General features: G+C 37.4%; 1 protein-coding gene across 1 annotated transcript; it reads left to right on the forward strand.

Annotated features, from left to right (window-relative positions):
* Window positions 1-1135: 1135 nt before the first annotated feature.
* LOC141287191 (interleukin-17 receptor C) lies at window positions 1136-23815 on the forward strand. Its single transcript, XM_073819326.1, has 17 exons — window positions 1136-1326; window positions 4362-4377; window positions 6487-6561; window positions 6651-6745; window positions 8349-8426; window positions 8512-8623; window positions 8728-8885; window positions 9540-9608; window positions 9701-9767; window positions 12947-13122; window positions 14305-14352; window positions 14432-14477; window positions 14555-14709; window positions 16340-16408; window positions 19257-19302; window positions 19378-19485; window positions 20992-23815. The coding sequence occupies exons 1-17, from the start codon at window positions 1234-1236 to the stop codon at window positions 21873-21875; spliced, it is 2295 nt and encodes a 764-aa protein (XP_073675427.1). The 5' UTR covers window positions 1136-1233; the 3' UTR covers window positions 21876-23815.

Raw genomic sequence — 23815 nt, forward strand, 5'->3', positions numbered from 1 at the left:
TACTGAGATGCACATGTATGTATGCATATTTGCATTGCACTGAACGCTCTCTGTAGATCCCACCTTCTCACACACCATGATTGGATGATTATGTATAAAGATAAGGGTGCTTCAAAGGGTTCTTCAAGTGCTGCCATAGAAGAACCATTTTTGGTTCCACAAAGAATCATTCAGTCAAAGGTTCTGTAAAAAACCATTTCTTGCTTACCTTTATATAATCTGAAGAACCTTATTTGGCACAAAGAAACTTTTGTGAAACAGAAAGGTTCTTCAGATCTTAAAGGTCCTTTATGGAAGCATTTAGATAAAAAGGTTCTTCTATGGTATCCTGAAGCACCTTTATTTTTAAGAGTGTAGGGGGAGTTTGAGTTGAATTGCTGAAATAAATGAACTTTTCCATGACATTCTAATTCACGCAGATGCACCTGTATAATGTATGAAGACTGTAGATGGACTGTCGACATGAAAACAAAGGCAAAACCTGGGACATTTAGAAATTCCAGCCAGGACACAGAATAAGAGAACTAATGGTCACTCTATGTTTATTATTTATAAAACATACATTTTATGGTTACTAAGCAATTATTTATTCTAATGCAGCATGTACGTTTATTCCCTGTGTTGTCTGCATTTTGCCTTTTGGCCTGAATATACTGTGTATGTCTACTCCCTACAATTTGGAATCTTAATCAGGACATTTAGTGAGCGACTGTAATGTATCCCATGAGCCAGGTGTGATTTCAGTGATGTTTGTCATATAGTAGTAGTGACTGTTGTATTATTCAAGAGCATCTCTAACATCAAAGAGATAAGATTAGACCTAATCTTAAATCAATGTTAGTTAATTCCGTCTCTGGTGGATAATGAAAGTCATGACAGACAGACTCCAATGCTGTTGTGTTATAACTTTCATTCTTCTTTGTTAAAGGCAGTCGAGCTCGGGCATGTAAAATATATAGTTTAAATGTACTGTAAGTTGGTTTTGTAAAGGCGTCTGCTCTATGCATGTATGTAAATGAATGTTGACTAATGCGGAAGTCGCTGACCTTTTGAAGGAGGCGCCGGAATTCCGGTGATTTGCGTCACCAAAATCCCATCCGCCCCCAGCGATGTGACAGACTCAACTCCACTCGAGTTTGCTCAAATCTGATCGCTGTCTGCTTCTGTTTCGTAGTGAACGGCTCTGCTGGATGAGGTATACCTGAAACTGGTTCATGTTGTTATTTCACGGCCATGAACAGCTCGTCATTTATCGCTCATGTAGTTTTGGCGTTTGTTTTGTTTAAATGGTCGTTCTCCATACGGGGCAGTCTCAAAGTTAGACAGGTGAGTCTGATTTTCTTCTAAAGTTACACAGTAACGCATAATGTGCACTGAAGACTGAATGCTTTTAGATGCGCTCAGACTTTTGAATGTTTTTAGTCATTTTTATTATTGTATGCGAGTGTTTGTGTGCCTCCTGTAAGAGCTCATGTGTTTACAGGTAAACCTCACATGGACCTACACATGGAAATAACCAGTTAACACACCAACTGTTGTTCCATATCAAACTGTTCAGTTGCTTAAACTTAATAACTAAAATGTCAGAAATTACACATTTTTGTTTATTTATGTTTTTATTTCAATCATTGAGCTGGGGCAGATAGTGATGGCAAAGCAGCATCATGTGGCCAGTATACATGTTTAAAAACAGGATGCAACTCATGACATTGAGAAGTGATCAGAGCTAGAAAGAACCTCAAATATAAAAATATAATATATAAATATATATAACATTTCTTTTTGTTCAAAATTCCCGCAAATTTCCATTTTTGTCATTTCGCAATTTTATGGTGACTCTACTAGACACTGTTCTGAACTGTGGAAAATAGTAATGATGCTATTGATCAGAAACTATTACACATTGCTGACTCAAATATCTTATACTGGACATAAATTTTATACTGATGAAGATTTGTCTTGAGTATATACAGCAGTTCGATTATCAGAGCTGTGGTTTTTACTAGTTACTCAGATAAAGACACGTTGTAGGAAGACTCAAAGGGTAACTCAAAGAGAAAAATGAAGGGGAGGTTTTGGTCGTCTTCAAATTCCCCCTCACTTTTTTAAATGAATTTGTAGAACTATGAATAAAACCATGTGCAAAAAGCACGGTTCACACGGGTCCTTGAAATCATTGAAAGTTTGTAAATCTGAAAACAAATAAATAAATAAATTCAAGGCCCTATGAAGTTTTTTAAAATAAACATACATAGATGTAGGTCCTTGAAAGTGCTTGCATTTATTTTGTGCAAAATGTTTTCTGGAAAAAAATAATATTTTTCTCCACTCCAATGTGTTATTTGGCCAACACTTCCTGGCCTTTGCACACTAGCGTGCTTTTATGCGTTACGTTAAGTGAAGTTTGAATAAAATGCTTTTTTTGCATAGTTGTGTTTTACCCATGACAACTGTTACAATGTATCTCTCAAGGAAACACAGTGTAACCGTGCTCTCACTAGAAATGTGTCCCCACATTAAGTCCTTGAATTTTAGGTTATTGGACCTGGAAAGTCCTTGAATTTGAAGTTAACCAAAATGTGGGAACCCATTTAAAACATGAATGTCACATTAAACAGAAAACAATAATTTTTCCATAATTTGTAGGCGGAAATATAATGTAAATCACTAAATTGTTTTACAAACAATCTTCTCTTCACTAACTGATAGGAGGTGAATGTATGGCAGGAATCGACACATTCACTCTGTATTTTCCTCTTACCTCTTACATGCATTACATCCTATGATCCTGTAGCAGTTACTTCTTTCATGAAAATACTGTTTAATAACATTACATTCAGTATTCCAATTTAATATAGTAAATAGAAAAATAAAAAACCAAATGTTGTTGGACATTTTCATGCACTCTGTCTTTTGTGCTCTGTGATGCTTTTGAAGGTTTTAGAGGGACTCATTCATCATCCGCCTTTTTACAAAATGGAAACTCTGTCTTTTACAGTGTTCAAAGATAACAGCATAGCATTGAAGTGCTGGGTTAAACAACTTTCAAGTTTGTCAAACAACACTCATGGCACACAAAGAAGCCAAAGAATCAGTATTAAAATGAGTTACTGATTATTGAGCAGGCGCTGTCAAACAATCTCTCAGTTTTTGATTTTTTTTAATGTTGTCTTAAAAGATTTGTTCACATGTTGATTATCTGCCCCTTAAACTGTGTGAATAGTGTGCCAGTCGCTTCAATATGTGTGTGTGTGTGTGTGTGTGTGTGTGCTTATTTGAAAATTGTATGTTGCTCTTATAGAGTTGACTTTTAATAGCATATATAACCACAGTATAATTTCATCTTTTTCTAAACAAACTGGAGAACCAGTTCAGTATTTCTTACTGTGGAGGAAACAATTCTGTATTCTTAAGCAAAATGTTTGGGTACCTAATGCGTTTTTTTTACTGAATTGGTTGCTGTCAGATCATGAGAAAAAAAAGTACAAATGCCTTCCCAGAAGCATTGGAGACTAAGCTCTAAAATGAGGCGTTTAACGGAGCACTTTGCTTTCCAGCATTAGCATCATCACGGAAATGAGTTGTATTTGAGTAAGGTATGGAACCATCTGTTTTGCAGATATGCATTTATTTGATCAAGTGTGATGATCGCTCTGTTTGTTGTAGGCTTTCTCTGGCTGTTCTGGCAGCTCCAAACTCTTTGCTCTTTGTTTGAACAGTGACAGTATGATTGCTTTGGATGTGAATACCTTAGCATTACATTTAGAATCAGCATGTTTGATATTTTTAATGTTTATACACACTTTGGAAACAATATTTTGGGGCAGTTGTTCATTCGAGGAGGTCAGTTATGTGTCTACATGTATCTCAGTTTTTTGTTAGTGTTAAAAAAAACTGGCTTAACAAATAAGGAGGGAAATGGTGAACGGTTCAAATCCTTCAATGTAGAAGTAGTTTGTATTAGTAGGAAGATGCCACTTAAATTGGTGGGAAGTGGAAAGATGTCACTTAACGTGTTTTAGTGTGTATTTATGAAATCAGTAAGGTGTTAAATGTTTAGCTGGTAATTGCAGAATGTGTCTAAAATGAACAGAATTGTTGGTCTATATAAGCTGTGTTAAATATCTAGATCTCTCTCCCATCAGAAAATATCAATATGAAGTGAAAATGGATATGAATATTAGGAAATAAAAGAGAATGATGTTTGTTATTTGGCTGTTGAGTACTTTAACTTGATCACTAGATCTGTGAACTGAACTATTGTGCGGCTGACACTGATGCATCATCTGTAAACATGCTGCTCTATTTGCATTAAGCTAAATCTTTCTTTTCTCTCTCTCTCTCTCTCTCTCTCTCTAAAGGAATGGAGGACTGCTGGTAAGTAAAGACACAATACATCCATTCAGAATGTTTGCATTGTTCATGTTTGTATTTTACAGACACGCTATTGACAGTAAAGTATGTTTTTTAAGTGGGAGCATTCAAGGAAGTATTTTGTAGATTATCATTATACTAAACTGTTTTGGAACATAGCATCTATTTTCTTATAATTAGTACTGTTAACGGGACTACTGGATGAAAACAAAACTTGAACTGAAAGATAATGCTGTCTTCTGTAGAGCAGCTTTATAGCTGAATTGAATTTGTTTGGAAATGACAACAGGGTCAGCTCAACCAGAGGTCTCCAGCTCAAATTTTTGACTTTGCCCATATTTATTCTAAAGAAAGATAGACATGTATAGTGATGAAAGCCAACATATTAAATGTCATGGATGAATATTTACTGAGTAATCCACTAGTTTGTATTTTCACCTGAGATTCAGAGTCAAGTTACGGTGGGATAACATGACTTCAGAAAGATCATAATGTTATTTTGGTAGCTCTATTAGTGAAATCTGTTGACTTTATCAATCTTTGTTGCATTATGTGGAATGGTGACCGTTCAAAAATGGGGAAATAGCACCTTTCAAGTTTTTCTCTGGGACTGAACGATGTAGGGACCTGAAAATTAAGATTCTAAAAGAAAGAAGAACTATAATCTAAAATCTTGTTGTGATATCTTTAATACTTCTTGAGTTATAGGCACTCAAACTTTGGAAAAAGAATAGTTATGGCACTCAGACTGGTATGTTCAATGCCGTTGTCTTGCCAGAAAGAAGTGAGACACATCTCTAGTTTTAACATTATTTGTTCTTCAGACATTCCTTTTTAAAAGAAAATAAGTTTCGTATTTTTTCAAACTGACCCACATTTGGTTTTTGACCACTGAAAATGTTCATTTTAATGATTTACTCCTGGAGCCATGTTTAAGTTACAATGTCTCTGGAACCGAATCTCATAGGGCATTAAAAATAAAGATGTCAAAAGGAAAGTTTAAGACCCAATATCTTAAAATATCTTTAATACTTCTTCCCCCGTTTTCACAGACAAGGCTTAAGCCTAATCCTAGACTAAAATGTAAATCTGAGCTGTTTCAACTGAAAGAAACTTGCACTGACTGATCTTAAAATATATCAGTGCCATTGGTAATTGGTTAGGGTTAGGGTTTTTTTCTAAGTAAGTTTTTAATCAATTAAAAATTACTTAAATGTCCTAATTGAACTATGGCCTAATCCTGGCTTATTCTAAGCCCTGTCTGTGAAACCGGGCCCTTGAGTTACAGGCATGCGAACTTTGGAGAGAAACTTGAAAAGTGCCGTTTCCCCATTTTTGAATGGTCACCATTTGCACATAATGCAACAAAGATTGCTAAAGTCAACAGATTTCACTAATAGAGCTACCAATCTCTGTGTAAAAATAAAATAATGATGCTGCCATCTTTCTGAAGTCATTTTAACCCCCTGTAACTTGACTCTGAATCTAAGGTGAAAATTGTCATTTTGTCCTCCCTCTACAAAATAGTGGTTTACTCCATAAATATTTATCAATGACATTTAACATTTTGGCTTTCATCACTATACATGTCTATCTGTCCTCAGAATAAATATTAGCAAAATCAAAAATTCGAGTATTTGAAATTTGGTTGGTTTGACACGGAATGACCCAACACTGTTATGAACACTGTTTATAACTGCGAAGATGCTTTGAAACAAACAGAATTGTATTTAGTGCTATAGAAATAAATTGGACTTGATATCGGTAAACGGAATAAAATAAATCCCGATTTTTTTTACTCCTGAATTTTTCTTTATAAAGCAGAATGAAACAGTAGTAAATGTTAGTCCTTGCAATCTCCAGAGTAATAGTCCAATAACTGTTTATTCTTTGTTTTAAACTGCTGTGGGATGTAAAATAGGTTGCAAGTCTTAATTAATATTATTACCTGTTTGGTTTAGAGGAATTTGCGTATTTGCAAGGATGCATATATTTAGCTGACATTAAATGTGAAGAAATATCATTCTAATCAGTCAGGCATCTTATCATCAATCCTTCACTAACATCTGTCCTCTTTGTTTTCATGTGTTTGTGTCGTGTTGGAATTAAAAGAGCAACGTCTGCCTGAGCTGAGACTGTCCATGCACCATTGCTGTGTCCGTGTGCGGCTCTCTGTCCAGCCCCTGCGTATGTTCCACCTCACCGCTAGTCTTACAGTGATCACAGCAAATCACACACCACTTACTGACTTCATTGTTTGTGTCCTTTGTTTGCAGTGGCAAATGACACGCTGATGATTGAGTTCAACGACTCTGAAACGGGAGACTCCTACGCGCTGCTTTTGTGGAAACACAGCAGCAACACCGTTGGGGTACGTCTGCGACCGCCTTGGCCAGTGGCAGAACTGGTTTTGCTTCAGGGCTTTGATTTCAAGTCTTAACCCAACACAGTTCCAACCTTTTGCTCATTTATAATAATTTGTTAGCAAGCTGATTTGCTTCAAAAACACTATTCACATTGATTATGTTTGACAGTAGGAGCTAGCATAGTTTTGTTAATGATTTTCAAGGCTGAATGAACGTCACACTCCACCAAGTGAAGATTTGCATGAAACACAGTTGAAGTTGATGATTGATGTGCCACTAATCATTTAGAAGTGTTTCTTCTTTGTTGATGAACCCGTTTATTTTGCCATCCTAAATGCATCTTTATATAGTTATTTGCATTTATCTTTTTTTTTTGGATCACAGTCCAGCAGTTGAGAACCACAGGACTGGGAAATGAATAGGATATAAGAATAAAATATATAAGAATAGACTCATGTGATCTTTACTGCCTGCAATGACATTGGCAAAGCTCAAAGTTTAGTTTACTTTTTTAATGTGTTTTGCAATGTACACTACTGCTCAAAAGTTTGAGATCAGTTAGACTTGTAATGTCTCTCTTCAAGGCTACATTTATTTGATGAAAAATACAGAAAAACACAGTAATATTGCAAAATGTTATTACAATATAAAATAGTGTTTTTTTTAATTAATATACTTTACAGTATAATTTATTGCTGTGATGCAAAGCTGAATTTTCATCAGCTGTTACTCCAGTCTTGTAACATGATCCTCCAGAAATCATTCTAATTTGCTGATTTATTATTAGAATTATCAATGAAGGAAACAGTTGTGCTGCCTATTTATTTATTTATTTTTTTTGGAAACTGTGATTCTCTTTTTTTTAGAATTAAAGTAAAAAAGAACAGCATTTATTTAAAATATAGATCTTTTTTAACCATGTAAATCTATGCCATCACTTTTTTGTATTAATTTAACACATCCTTAGTGAATAAAAATATTAATTTCTTTAAAAAATAATACAAAGTACTGACCCCAAACTTTTGAACAGTAGTGTATATTGTTTTAAAACCTTTCTATGTTAAATAAATCGGTTCTTTTTAACCTTTTATTGATCAAAGAATCCTTAATAAAAGGATCACAGGTTCCAAAAAATATTAAGCGTTTTCCAACACTGATAATAAATCAACACATTAGAATGATTTCTGAAGGATTCAACTTTAATTACAGATATAAATTAAATTTTAATGTATATTAATATGAGAAAAACGTTGTTTTACGTCGTAGTAATATTTCACAATATTACATTTTTGATATTTTTGATCGAATGAACACAGCCTTGATGAGCATAAGTAACTTTAAAAAGCATAAAAAGTCTTACTGATCCTACACTTTTGAACAGCAGTGTGTGTACAGGTTTCGTTATCAGCAAGGAATGCAAACACTGTATAGTGTGGCGACCGCTTCTGTTTGCTCTCGAGGTCAAATGGAGTATACTGTGAAAGGAGAAAGTGTACAGTAATACACAACAATACCCTTGCCACACATATGCAGGATTTTCAGTTTTACTGCTTCTCTCAGTGATTGTAAATCGAATCTGTGGCATTATTATATGTTCTTGTTCACCAGTGGATCAGCAGTGTTGACGATGAGCCTCTCACAGCTAGAATTCGGCGTGAGCTACCCCTGACACCCCATCAGGCTTTTGTGAGTGAACTCTGGTGTACCTCACTGTGTGTCCATGTGAACTGTGTTTGCAGTGTTTTTACTGTGTTTGTCTGTCTCCCTCTAGTGGATCGTGCGCTATGACTGTTTTCCGGCCCAGCCTGGATCCACGGTCGGCGTGTTTGTGCACAACCCCAGTCACACGCTCATCAGCGGATCTTACACCGTAGAGCACACAGGTCTGTCTGTCTGTCTGTCTCTCAGCTGTCATAATGTCCAAACTCTGCCCCAGAATAGAGGAAAGCAGCTGCATTCACATGTGTTGTTTTCATGTGTGTTTCAGATTCTCTCTCTGAATATCCAGTGCCCAAAGCCAGTGTCACGGTGGATGATCGTGCTAAACGCTTCACTGTACGAATGGAAACAAACCAGATGGTGAAGATCAGCCTGTGCTACAAACATTCATACCCAGAGTGTGTTGAATTAATCCATTTCAATCAGGTTTGAGAAATAAGATCTTTTTTAGGAAGGAAAAGTCAATGCAGTGAATTATTTCTGCTGTCATACATTAATGACATGCATCTCATTAATATGAAAATAAAACCCCTTTTGTCTAATAATTTGATCACTTGATTTGAAATGTATGAAAAAGTATTTATACAGTAATTTGTGTTGTATGCTTCTTGCAAATAAGAAAATGAATGTGACCCTGGACCACAAAACCAGTCAAAAGAGTACATTTTTGAGATTTATACCATATGAAATCTGAAATAAATAAGCTTTTCATTGAAGTATGGTTTTTTAGAATAGGGCAATATTTGGTCAAGATACAACTATTTGAAAATCTGGAATCTGAGGGAGCAAAAAAATAAAAATATTGAGAAAATTGTCCAAATGAATGCCTATTACTAATCAAAAATTACGTTTTGATATATTTATGGTAGGAAATTTGCAAGATATTTTCATGGAACATGACCTTTATTTAATATCCTGATGATTTTGGCATAATAGACAAATCTATAATTTTGGGCCATACAATGTTTTTGTGGAAATGGCTACTTAAGACTGGTTTTGTGGTCCATATTAAGAAGCTGTGGCCATCATGAAGTGTTGAAGTCTTCAGTAAGCCATTGAGGTGTTGTGTTTGTGTTGCAGGTTGACCCGACAGTTAATCAAACCGTTAATCTGAGCTTCCCTTACCTGATCCCTTGTGTCTGTGTGCAGGTGTGATACTCGTCCAAACTCTTAATCACACACACATATTCACACACACTTTGTTGCACATTAGTAATGTGTGCATTATTGTGTGTTCACAGCTGTGGTTTACGCTCCCTGATTCCAGAAGAACCACACAGTGTCCCTTAAAAGAGAGAATACTGCCACGTGAGTCTGATATTTGTGGATGCAATTGTGTGTTGTTGTAACTCTCCCATTCACAATGCTCAGAGTGAAGATCATGCACAGTTGTATTAAAATTAGTATGTATACAAATTCTGTAATATCCAATATTTCTAGCAATTGTGCAGTTAATTCTCATTGTATTTTCAGAAAGTTTTGGAATATTTGTCCTCTCCTCTCAAATTTGTCACTACTGAAACTGTAATAATAACTAGAAGGGTTAATAATTAGTAGCTAATTATTAGAACAGTTATATTGACATCTACATTGTAAATATATTTTTATGCTGTTTTATTAGCATTTTTTCAGAGGTAAATCAATGACATTTACATTTGTAACAATATTTCAAGTGTAATTTGAGATTTGTTGTATTTTGAATCCAGTTTTTCTTTGTAAAAGCCAAAAAGTTGATCATACCGATTTCAAAGTTAAGGATTCATTAGTCTGAATATACATTGAACCAAAAAACTATCATAACATCTTAGTTGATAATTCAGTATACTTTTATTTTTGACATAACATCCCATATTTCGGTCATGACAGTGCATTTTCAGTGGTGACAGTAATGCTTTGGTAGCGATCGCATTACATAAACTAAAACATACTAATATACAAAAAATATTGCATAACTGTACTAAAATGTTGTTTATTTCCCCCAAATAAGAGTATTATGTGTTCCCTTTTGTCTGATGGAATCTACTCGCACCATGTAGCTATGAGAGAGGGACAAAAGAATATTTCCTGATCATAAATGTATGGGTTTAGTTAAAATCAGTTTTAGCCAATGGAATAAAACATACTATGTTTTGGTACTGTTTTGGTAGTTTGAACTACACTTTTTTTAAAGAAACTTTTAAAAACATTAATGGAAAAAATACAAAAATTATTTCAATATAATTTATATTAGTTGAAATTTAGGGGTCAGGGTTCAGGATAGCCACCTCCCAATTGAAAGTATCTAATAAATTATGATTTTATATAAATATATTAAGCTTACTAATATTTTAAAATGTATTGTGGGTTTTAGTAGATAATAGAATGATCCAAATAAATATACCTAAATGCTTTTAAAATGTGTTTTTGGGTTCTGGGACAACAGTTTGCGCCAGTTCTGTAGAATGGCCCATATTAGATATTATTAGATTAAAGAAATAATCAAACTGACAACTCAACCAGAACGTCATGTCAACTTCTCCATAGGAGAGAAATTAATTTAGCCTGATCCAAATGAAATCTCCATCTGAGAGACAGGTATCGTGCAGATTAAAATGAATGTGCATTGTGTCTCTCTCCCATCAGTCTTTGTTCCATGTGTGTTTATGCCTGAAATTGCTACAGAAGCTTGTTTCTGCCACAAAATGAAAAATAAAAAATAAAAAATAATTGTAATATGATAAAAGAATTCTGCGATATACGCAATTGACCATATGCACGGATTCCTTCCTTGTTTTAGACAAGCCAGCTCAGTCATTTCTGGTCAACAGTACCGTAATAGGAGTGTACTTTGCTCGTTTTCTCTACATAATCCATTCACAATCAAAGAAAAGTTTGGTTTGATTAAGAGGACCAAATGTATACCGTTTTAAGAATGACAAACGCGAGTTTAAAAAAATATGCGGGTAAATCAGCTAAATATTCGCCAGTCATTGCTATGATCGACAGTAATAACCGGATGAAAAAAAAGAGCTGTGCATTAAATGATTCAGACTACATTCACAGTAACAAAACTACAGCAGTAACAAGTTTGTGTTGGTTAAATATAGGCTATTTAATAGCTTTTACAGTTTAAGATGAAGCTTAAAAGATGTAGTTATTAAATTACATAAAATTTCAAATTCATATTGAGTGCATTATTTAACTCTTATACCATTAATAATTAACTTATTCAATTTGTAGTGGACTATATAAAAGTATTTAAATAATTCACCCTTATTGGCTGTTTGTGTCTGAGCTTATTTATTTTAATGACTTTCTGCACTTGCTATACTATATACTTCAGTGCGGTAAAAGTACTACAATTTATTATACTAGTAATTTTATAATAAATCGAAAAGCAAGACATCTTGAAAAAACTAGGGAGTAGAAGTGGCAGCTGCAATGATTGATCCTCTGCTGCCATCTTCTGGTTATATGGGTCATTTCATGTCATTTTTATCTTAAAAAGATGTTTTCCCTGAAAAGACATTTTTTCCATGTGGTCTTTATGAATGAAAAGTGAATCTTTGAAGTAGGGCTGTGCAATAAATCGTTCAAAATCGAATGCGATTCATCCGCGATTTTGAACGCGATATTGCGCAGCTTTTCAGTGATCTACGGCTCAGTGTTTTAAATACCGTGCCATCTGAACGCACATGATGGAGATTTACTACTAATCACAGAACCGGCTTTACTGATGAGATACGCATGACAATCGCATGCGATTTATTGCACAGCTCTACTTTGAAGTGAATTTTATTGCACAGCTGTAGAGTTGAAAAACAGTAAAGGCTTTAAAATATTACAGGATTTTAAAAATGTGTTGATGACTATGAAGGCAAGTTATTGATTATCAAGAATACGATTAAGGTGTCCTTGTAGAGAAGTATCGATAGCTAGCTAACGTTAGCCTAAACACGTTATGATAGTGTTTAGCTGTCAGCATTTAAATGTACAACTATGCAGGTTCTCTCCTGGGATTACTAGACTCTGCATTTAAATGATATGTTGTTAAATAATACCGGCCCAGTATTCAAACTTACTAAATGTTCAAACTGCTATCATTATTTACAATGTTGCAATTATTATTTTCCTCAGTTTCTGACAAGAACGAGGCAGTAGAGGAGTCTCAAGAGTGTCCACCTATATATATAGCACATAAAATGAACTTCAGCGTAAGTTTACGAGCTGCTTATCATTATGTGGAAGTTTTAAAGAACGCTCCGGCATATGGTCAATTGTGAGAAAAAGTCTGATTTGTGAGAGAAAAAGTTACCCTGCAGTTACCTTTTTATTCCATGGAAGAAACAAACATCCATACAATCTAGCTGAATTCAAAGGCAGCGTGGCATGTATCGAGTGAGCTGCTGTGAGTCTGTACTAGTCTGTACAAGTGTCATTGTTGTCTAATGTAAGCAGTGTCTGTGGTGTGGTTGACTGACAGCGTCGTCTCTGTGCTGCTTCTGCAGATGGAGGTGATATCTTATCCTCGAGTTCAGCTAGAGTTCTTGGCTCAGTTCTACATTGGGAGCCTCTCTGCCCCTCTGACCAATCAGATCCCTCCGTTTCTCTGTGCTGGCGAATCCACACGCAGAACTCTTACTGTGTCCCCGCCCCCAACGCCACCCTCTACGGGACCAAACTGGTACGTGACGATCCCTCCAACATCATCAGTGTAGTGATGAACAGTTATGACATACTGTGTATTGTCTTCTATTGGTTGTTTTTACATTGTTGTCACATGCATTTTGTGTAAAAGTGGCCTTTAACAGTCAAATATAGAAGATATTGCATAAATGCAATGGCACTGCATATACTACATTTTGTCATTGAAGTATTTTATGCATTTTTATGCATACTTTGACCAGTATACATACTAGGGGTGGGTATCTTCAGGCACTTTATGATCCAATTTCGATTCTGGGAGTCACAATCCGATTCCAAAACGATTCTTGATCTACAATTTTTCCCCATTTAATTTTTCTGCTGTGCAAATGCATCTTTACAACTTTGCATAAAAAAAAAATGTAAAATTGCAGTTTCTATGCTTTTTGTTTGTAGTTGGAATCTCTGTATGTCAGTACTGCCATCTTAAAAGTAGGGCTGTGAATCTTCACAATCTCCTTAATTATGATTTTCATTATCAACTAAATATCACGATGCGCCATATTCTCAGTTTTCAATATTATATTTTCATATACATTTTATATCAAATTTATTTTGTGCAAAATTTACTTTATGTAAGCAGACTACTTTTTAAATCAATTACTTAAGTATAAGTATCCAAAGTTTACATACAATAGTGGATTTTCTTTTTTCCTCAGCATTACTGCTGTTTGATATTTACTGATGAGATCATAGACAGTGGCAGCTTTAACAGGCTGCATTCAAATTATTGCACGGATCTATTTCCATCTATCAGATGTTTTGTCCTGCTCTAAAAACAGAACTGACTGTGTGTACATCAAATTCGTATAAAAGTGTTCGCAGATGCAAGTGCATTTAACCGCAGATGCAATCAAGCAATCGACAAACAAACACAAAGCGCATGTGAAAGTCTGTCAGTGCGTGAGTTTGGTGCATCGAATGGTACTTCATTCCAAACGGCCGAAATTAAAGCATATCTAAAGTAAAACACGGCGGGTGGAAGCACACGTGTCTCACAGTGCAAATTCTGTGAATCAGTTCTGAAATATTCAGAATCATTGAAGACAGAATCTCAATGCATCGGAGAATCAATTTTTTCCCCCACCGCTAATACACACTCCATTGAATGGCAGTATGTTATGCTCAGCATTTTTTTCAAAGCATTTTGCTTTTTCAACAGAAATACAATGTGTCTGCTGTGGATCAACACCCTCAGATGTGTGTGAAGGTAACACATGCTCAAGCACAAATTAATGCATGATTTAACTGTCTGTGTTTCTCATGAGTGCATGATGTTTTGGTTGCAGTTTTCTCTAAATGGCAGTCGTCGAGTCTTCTGTCCGTTCGAGTCAGGTGAGCAGTGCAGGAGCGAGTGTGATGTAGTGTGGTGACGTCTGTCCTTCCGTCTGACTCTGTTGTCTCTCTGTCAGAGGGCCGCTCGGAGTGGAGCGTGACGGTCGTTCCTGGATCTCTGCATCTGCATGTGCATCTCACATCCAGTGTCGTCGCTTCTTTTGCTGCTCAGCTGTGCGCCAGAGACGGAGAGACATGTTTATCTCAGGGAAGCGTCATCTCAGGGCGGGTGGTTAGTAATAGATTTCCTGCTGTTTAAAGAGTTACATTGGTGCATCACTGAAGAGCATTGCAAATCATCACTTAATGAAGTTTTTACAACAGAGCTTAAGGCGTTGATGCTGATAATAAAATGTACAGTTTTAGAATGTTAAATAGTTGATATTACAGCAGAAGCAGGGCTCTACACTTTTCTTAAATTTACTTAAAAAATTTAGGAGCACATTCTAAACAATAATTAAACAATCTGATTAAAATTTTTCCTTCCTAATATGAGGTTATATTTGACTTCTTAAAGTGATTTACAGGAGAATTTAGTTTTGACCTTTGTAATGGCATTTTTCTAACTATTAAAAGTATATCGTCTTTTATGTCAAAAAAAAAAAATTTAAGCTTTTTAAAATTTCTAATTAAAACCACAGAATGAGAACGAGTAGGTTAAGAAATTAAAAAAATCAACAAAATAAATCAGTATTAACAAAATTAATTTCTACTACAGATGTGGCACAGAAGAACACAAAAGAGTCTTGTAGGTGTATTTTCATGTTTAATGAGGCTCAGAGGTGGCATGAGTGCAATCTAATTCATAAATTCATGTTGAGATTAATGTTTTAAACATAACATTTTGAATACAGAAATATTAAATGATTTAAATAACTGAAAAGATACTTTAAAATGAAACTAAATCTACCAATAGGTGGCGGCAAGACACTGATTTAATTACTGAATCATTTATTTGATTAGTTCGAACAGCTGATTCTTTCAGGAAAAAAACAAGTGACTCTTTATGAATGGAAAATTGAATCATTTCACTAGATTAGTTTAAAAACGCACGTTCATTCATAAACGAAACACCGCTGTGTTTGAATGGAGATGCACAGCGGCTCAGTTGTGACTTGTTTCAGACCGCTTTTGATGACGACATAGAGCAAAATCAGGAAATAGTGTTATAGTCAGACAGTGTAAGTCACTTAATAATAACTTCTTGTTTAATTAACTGTTGTATTAAATCAATATCTCATTACCAAACTCCCTTAAAAACATTAAAAGCTGTCACTCATCTTGGTTCATCACAATCTCACAAAGTTCCATTATAATCAACTCAGCTTTCTATACTGCACAATCAATCTCTTATTTACACTCTCTCTACACTTTATGAAGTGAGATATGTCTGTGACAAATTACTCAACGTTGCAAAAACGGGTAGAAACCTTTGAAGCTCCCCTCAGTGCAAACAAAATATACCGATGGGGTCAGTCACACTGCTGCTGCTAGTTACACGCAGTAGTTTTCAGTTGCAAATGCGAGTGAAATGGTCGCACTGTAGAGCCCTGAGTAAGTTACTCCTTATAAGGAGTCCACTCTGCAGTACTTCTAATAGTCATTAGGTAATGGCAACATTCTTATATAGCTGTTTTTGCTTTTCTACTCATGATAATTAAAATATTAAATTAAAACTCAATGATTAAAATATTAATTTCAACACACACCTGATAAGTAGTCATGTGATAATGTACAGTTGGTGTATACATGGCAAAACAAACCTTCAGTGTGATCCAATGTGCCTCCTGATGATCACCCTGTAAATGAGCTGTCTGACTGTTGATCATCATCTCACACGCTGCACATACTCGTCTTCACAGGATGGGGGCGCCACAGAGGCTGAGCTGAGCGTGCCTTTCCCCTTCCTCTCATCAGGACTGTGTGTGCAGGTAATGCCGCAGACACACATGCCTTTCATACCCAGTCTGTGCATTCACCTTTTGTTTTCTGTTCACACTCTATCACTCAGCTAGCTGTTATACTAGCTTAGTACTCATACTGTTTCTGCAGTAGATATCGAATGACCTGCAAAGAACACTAAGCTGTATCCCAGAGTGCATGAATGAAGCAGAAGCAATATCAAACACTGCTTTAACAGCTCTTCATTAATTTGAATACCACAATGAATAGAAGTTTACAAAACAACTATTGACTTCAATGTAGAATAGCACTGTTTCACAAACAATGGTTTTTAAATGGTAGGCAGTACACACTACTGGTCAAAATTTTGGGGTCAGTATTTTTATTTATTTATTTATTTTTATCATATTACTTTCTGAAAGAACTTAATTCTTTTGTTCAGTAAGGACACAATAAATGGATCAATCGTGATGGTTAAACACATCTACAATTTGACAAAATATTTCCATTTCAAATAAATGCTGTTCTTTTGAACTTTCTATTCATCTGTGAATCCTGAAAATAACAGTTTTCAACATTGATACTAATCAGAAATGTTTCTTGAGCAGCAGATCAGCATATTAGAATGCTTTCTGAAGGATCATGTGACACTGGAGTAATGATGCTGAAAATTCAGCTTTGATCACAAAAATAAATTACATTTTAACAGATATTCACATAGGAAATAGCTATTTTAAATTTAATAGTATTTCGTAATAGAAATTCAAAATTGTTGTCAGTAATTGCACAGGAAGATGTTACCACCTGCTGGGCATTGCTGCCTGTCGCACCTCTTCCAGTGCCCATGGGTCATCAGCCAGAAACCACCATTCACCAACGTTTCGCTCCTTTAATTCTGGAACGTCTCCTGGTGGCGGAGCAGTGACAGTGACGTCTCCCTGTCACCCCCTGCAGCTGATAGCTGTTCTCCCTGAAGCTGTTGTCTGGGGTTAGATGTTCTTCCCCCAACACCTGTCTTTCCTCCTCAGCCAGAGCCAAAAGCTACCTTTCTCTGCCTCCCCTGCCAGATCCTTTGTTGCCCTCCTTAGCCTCCCTCCGGTCACTCCTGCTTCCCTCAAGAGGCGTATGGTTGACAACCCAAGGAAACCTCGGCATCCGACCTCCACTGGGTAGCTGGTAGTCTTCCAGCCAGCCTCCCGGCACTCAGCAGCGAGCTCTGAGTTCTTGGCCTCAATCCCCTCCTCCAGTGCTACAGTGAGCTCAATGAGGTGCACCGATCTCACCTTGGTTGACCACACCACTATGTCTGGCCGGAGAGATGTGGTGGTTATCTCCGTGGGGAACCGGAGCTGCCTGTCCAGGTCAACCCTCATGTTCCACTCCTGGTTGGGGGAGAAGAGCCTTGCTGTTTCTCTTGACCTAGTGCTTCTCCTTACCCCTCCTTCCGACACAAAGATGGTGGGGTCCTCTGCTGATGGTGGTTGTTTGCTACCCTGTCGACACTCCTCCAGTACTTTGGCTAGCTTTCTCAGGACCTGGTCGTGGCGCCATCTGTAGCGTCCCTGTGAGAGAGCGATCTTGCAGCCTGACAAGATGTGCTGGAGACTTGCGTTGGGGGCATTGCAGAGTGCACAGGATTCTTCATTCCCAAACCACTGGTGGAGGTTCCGAGAGCAGGGAAGCGTGTCGTAGGTTGAACGAATGAGGAAGCCAAGTCTTGCCTGTGGGATCTTCCACACGTCTGACCAACTGATGTTCCGGTTCATGATTCCCTCCCAGGTTGTCCAGCTTCCTTGTCGACCCTGCGACACGGCCTTGATTTCGTAGCGGTCTTCCTCCATCCTCGTCACCTCTGCTACCACCATCTCCTCCCTTTGCTTGCGATTGGCCTTGGACCAAAAGCGTGGCATCTCTCCCCATCCTAGCCCTGCTCTTCCTGCCTGAACTCTCAATAATTTATGTTCATAATTTATGTTAAAATAAATAACGTTTTCCAAAACATTGACATTTCTTACCAACCCCAAAATTATGACCAGTAGTGTATTGCAACATAGGCTCATTGGAAATGCATGCCTCTATATAGATTTTTGCAAAACTGAAAAAATATACCTATATGTACAAATCACTGCAGTTTCCAGTTGAAATTAACACTAGAAGGAGTAAAACTCAACTTTTATTCCTTTTCACACAAAGTATGATTTACACACAGAGGTTGACTAATTTTCACACAATGACTTGCAGAATGTTATATTATGGCTTCAAAATGATTTTAACATCCTGTGCAATTTGAAAACTGATACTTCTAATGTTGTCATCACATGCACATACAGGTTCATACGCACACGTTTTCTAATTCTGTAGGTTTGCTTGGTAATTCATGTGATACGCATTGCACTTGAATGATGAAGATCTCTGGTACAAACCCCGTGAAACTTTGGTTCAACAAAAAAGCTCAAATCTGCATAAGTAAGCTAAAATAGCACGGTTGCCTCAACAAATATGTTTTTATACCACCTTTGCATTTGTTAACACTATCAGGTAGGTTTAGAGTTGGGTTGGTGTAGGTGATATTTCCAACACAGTAGAGCATTAACCTTTAGCGACACTCCCTGGATATCGAAATGCATACCTCAAGCAGCGTAATAAAAACACAGCAAAACGTGCCTGTACCAACGTAATAAAAACGTGCCACGGTCACATATTGAATGTGTGTTTTAGGACTGCCGCGAACTGTGCAGTAATGTACGTAATTACAGTGGTGCAGAAATATATATAGAGCCTGGGTTGATATATTGTGCAGTGTGTAGCAATCTATTCTATGTTGTTGTGAAAATACAGCGGGCTATGTTTGGCTGATCCGCTCCTGTCTGTCTGTAGGTGTGGCGCTTGGATCTCCGTGGAAGACGAATCATCTGCCCTGACTGTAAGTAGAAACATCCAAAATCATTAGAACACACTCGCTGACAGATTGATGTAAATACTCATCCTGAACCTTCAGTCACACACAGGCGATGGGGTCTCATCATTGGCACCGCATTGACTCTTCTGGCTATGGTGACTGTACTGATCTGCATCACATGCTACTTCATAAACCACATCAAATCAGGTCAGTCCGTAGACATTTATCTATAATATGTATTGAAAGCAGGCTGTTGTTCATACTTGTGCTGCATACATACACTATTGCATTGTGATTGTGCTACCAAATCTTTCTAAATGCTCTAGTGGCTGTTACAAATCGCATCATTAACCGTAAGAACACTTTATATTATAGTGCAGTTAGTAAAAGTATTACAATACTAAGAGAAAAGATCAGGTTGTTGACGTTTGCCTGCAAAACCTTTGTGAACGTTCTGATGACGTATGCTGTCTGCACAAACAGGGCGCACAGAGGTATGCAAATATTGACTGGCAGGTACAACAGCCTATCGTAATGTTCAGACCAAACTTTTTGATTGGACGAACATTTCTTGGTCCTAGACCTTCCACAGATTATATAAATACAGATAAATACATTTAGACCACTTAACTAGTATAATAATGATTGCTATCGGGATATGAAGAGACTTTTTTTTAACCAGCATAACAAAAAAGTTTCTTAAGACAAAATGACCTGTTGCACCTTTAAACTCCTGTAAACTGACCTAGTTTAATAACACCTGTCAAAATCAAACCGGTAAAACATGACGAGTAAGGTTTTATTAGTGAGCAGTCAGCTTGGTGAAAGTTATGTTTGTGTAAGTAATGTTTATTGAACTTAAAATGCGTCAACATTAAAGAAGTTGTTCATTTCCAGAACAAAAATGTACAGATAATTTACTCATCCCTCTGTCATGATGTTCATGTCTTTCTTTCTTCAGTCGTAAAGAAATTGTGTTTTTTGAGGAAAACATTTCAGGATTTCTCCCCATATCGTGGACTTCTGTGGTGCCCTAAGTTTGAACTTCCAAAATGCAGCTTCGAAGGCCTCTAAACGATCCCAGATGAGGAAGAAGGGTCTTATCTAGCAAAACGATCTTCAGATTTGCCCTATATCGTTGCAGAAGTATCGACCCAGTGTTTACAAAGTTAACATGCAAAGACGGTCAAACTGCCTTTACAAGCAAAGGTAAAACCATGATGTTGGATGATTTTGAAGTTGGTTTTGAGATGGGAGTTTTTTGACATACCCTAACTGTCACGTTGTCACACAGAGCTAGACAACATGAGCATTTGAGGTTAGAAATGAGAAAGTATAGAAATTATAGATTTTTGTTTTAGAAAATAACTGATCGTTTCACTAGATAAGACCCTTCTTCCTCGGCTGGGATCGTTTAGAGTCCTTTGAAGCTGCATTTAAACTGCATTTTGGAAGTTCAAACTCAGGGCACCATAGAATCCCACTATATGGAGAGAAATCCTGAAATGTTTTCCTTAAAAAACACAATTTCTTTACATCTAAAGAAAGAAAGACGTGAACATCTTGGATGACAAGATGATGAGTACATTATCTGTAGATTTTGGTTCTGTTCTGAAAAAAAAAAAACATGACGTTGAAATGAACTTGAATCAAAGGCCAGTGTATTCAAAATGTTTACTTGACCCTGGTTAATGTCTGTGTTTGTTTCTACAGTGTTGCGGAGTGCTGAAAGTCCTGTGCTGCTTGTCTGCTCATCTAACGACGCGGCACACGTCGCTGCTGTCTGCAGTTTAGCCTCTGGCCTGAAGGGGGAGCTCTTCATGGACGTGAGGCTGGCGCAGTGGGCGCAGTGCCGCCCCCAGTCCTCTCTGGCTCAGCTGGGACCCGTGCCGTGGCTCTATGGCCAGTGTAAGGCTGTGCAGAAGGCGGGCGGTCTCGTCCTGATCGCCTGGAGCCCTGACGCCCATCAGGCTTTTTTGAGATGGAGGAAGAGCGATTCGGTCACCGGATCTGAGCTCTGTGAGACAGGCCTGTATAGTGCTGTTGAAAAGGAAGAGCAGATCTGCTGTGATGGAGAATGGATGGAGAAACCAGTAGAGTCATCCTCTATCACTGCTCCTGTGTTTAACGCCGCTCTCTCCTGTCTGTGGTCGGGAATACGCAGAGATAGCCACGGCCGGGGGTTTGGACTGGTGTGCTTCCAGGGTCTTAATAACAACAACAACAACAGCAGCACTTACATCCCAAAACAGCTCCGCTGTGTGCGTAAGTACTGTCTCCCGAAGGACATGTCCTCTTTAATACACGACCTGGCCGGCTCATGGAACGGAGCTGGAAAAGCCCAAGTGAGTGGGGGATGTTGGCCCCGTCTTCTGTCTAAAACGCTGTCGTTCTTCATGTCGCGTCAGCTCGCGCCCAGACTAAAGGCAGGACTTCCTGTGCCGCTCATTCCCAAGTCCTCACGAAAATCAATGAACGGTACAAAACGAAAGATGTGGAGGCAAAAAAAACACAGAAGTAAAGTTGCATCGTTGTCCAGAAAGGAGTGTTCAGAGAAACATACTGTGCCAGAGCTACTAGAAGCTGCACACACGTAGCAGCCTGACGATCAGATGAAGATCAGACTGAACTCAGACTTGTACTGTTGTCTTATTGCTTGCATGCCACTGGTGCTCAGAGGAAATAAAAAAGTGCATTCAGACAGTCCTGCGGTCTCCAATCCAGGGCAGCTTTACAATCTGTCCAGCAAGGGCCAGAAACATCAAAGTCAGACTCACTCTGTCTTCAAATCTTCCAGTGAAGTTCCTGATAAACCGCTGGAGCTGTATGTTCAAGAGCCCTGGTGTTCAGCTTCTTTTGGCAGCTACCATTATCTTGAGTTGCCTGCTGCTTTGGAGGCCCCACTGTTTCTGTTCAGTGATTTCTAACAGATTAAATCCGTCCCAGTTCTAGTTTGTACTATCCTAGAAAATGCTTGAAACTTTGTGATATTAGCACTTCTTGTGTTATTGCCTGCTTAAGATGAATTGCTTGTTGTATTGACCAAAGTGAGTAAGTCCCAACCCAGATAGCACACGTACGTCTGCAAGATGTCTGTTAAAGATCTCTTGATCTGGAAAGCATCTGCTCTGTACAAACGTCTGGCAGACGTCTGTAAGATGGCAATTTTAGGCAAGGCAAGGCAAGGCAAGTTTATTTATATAGCACATTTCATACACAATGGTAATTCAAAGTGCTGTACATAAAAGGAATTAAAATCATAATAACATAATAATCATACAAATTTATAATAATCACAACAATAAAAACAAAATTTAAGAACATTTAAGATGATTTAAAAAAAAAAAAAGATTTAAAATGAATTAATACAGTAAAATGATTATACATAAAATAATGCAATCTGTTCGGACATAGCACAGTGCTCATTCAATAAATGCACAACTAAACAGATGAGTTTTGAGTCTGCATTTAAATGTGTCTAATGTATTAGCACATCTGATCTCTTCTGGAAGCTGATTCCAACTGCGGGCGGCATAATAGCTAAAAGCGGATTCCCCTTGTTTTGTGTGAACCCTTGATATTACTAACTGACTCGACCCTAGTGATCTGAGTTGTCTGTTAGGTTTATATTCAGCATATCTGCAATGTATGTAGGTCCTAGGCCATTGAGTGCTTTATAAACAAGTAAAAGTACTTTAAAATCTATCCTAAACATAACTGGAAGCCAGTGTAAGGACCTGAGGACTGGTGTGATATGCTCTGATTTTCTGGTTCTTGTCAGAATCCTGGCAGCAGCGTTCTGTATGAGCTGCAGCTGTCTAATGGTCTTCTTGGGAAGGAGACCATTACAATAGTCCACCCTGCTGCTGATAAAGGCATGAACAAGTTTCTCCAAGTCTTGACGGGAAACAAAACATCTAATTCGTGTAGTGATAGTATGCTGATTTAGTTACTGCTTTGACATGGCTACTGAAACTGAGGTCTGACTCCAGAATCACACCCAGATTCTTGACTTGATTTTACACACGTTCTAATTCATAAACATCTTAAAGACATCTAATAGACATCTGATAGACGTCTTGCAGATGGGCCAACATACGTCTAGCAGACGTCAAATAGACATCTCCGAGATGTACGTGTGCCATCAGGGAAGTGATTTACTAATGTAAAGTACATGTACAGAATGAAATGAACTCACAACAAAGACCTGAAGAGTCTAGACAAAGAAAACCTACTGGAAACTGTAACATTACGCTCTTATTTTGTAAATATGATCATTCTGACAGCTGCGGGCAAAAATAAATATACTGTAAGCACTCCCTCAAGGCAAGAACAGTGCTGGCTGAAGATAAGAAATTCTCCAGAAGATAACATCTGAAGTAGAAGAATATATGTAAACGTTATATTTTTGTATAAAGACCTGTTTTGCTAGACTTGCAGTTGTATTGTACCACTGAACTTCAACATCTTGGAGCAGCTGTGAACTAGAATCAGCTCTTCTGTGGTTTAATAAATGTATCAAACATTCAAACTCCAA

The sequence above is a fragment of the Garra rufa genome, chromosome 15 (genome assembly GCF_049309525.1).
Source record: "Garra rufa chromosome 15, GarRuf1.0, whole genome shotgun sequence".
Lineage (NCBI taxonomy): Eukaryota > Metazoa > Chordata > Actinopteri > Cypriniformes > Cyprinidae > Garra > Garra rufa.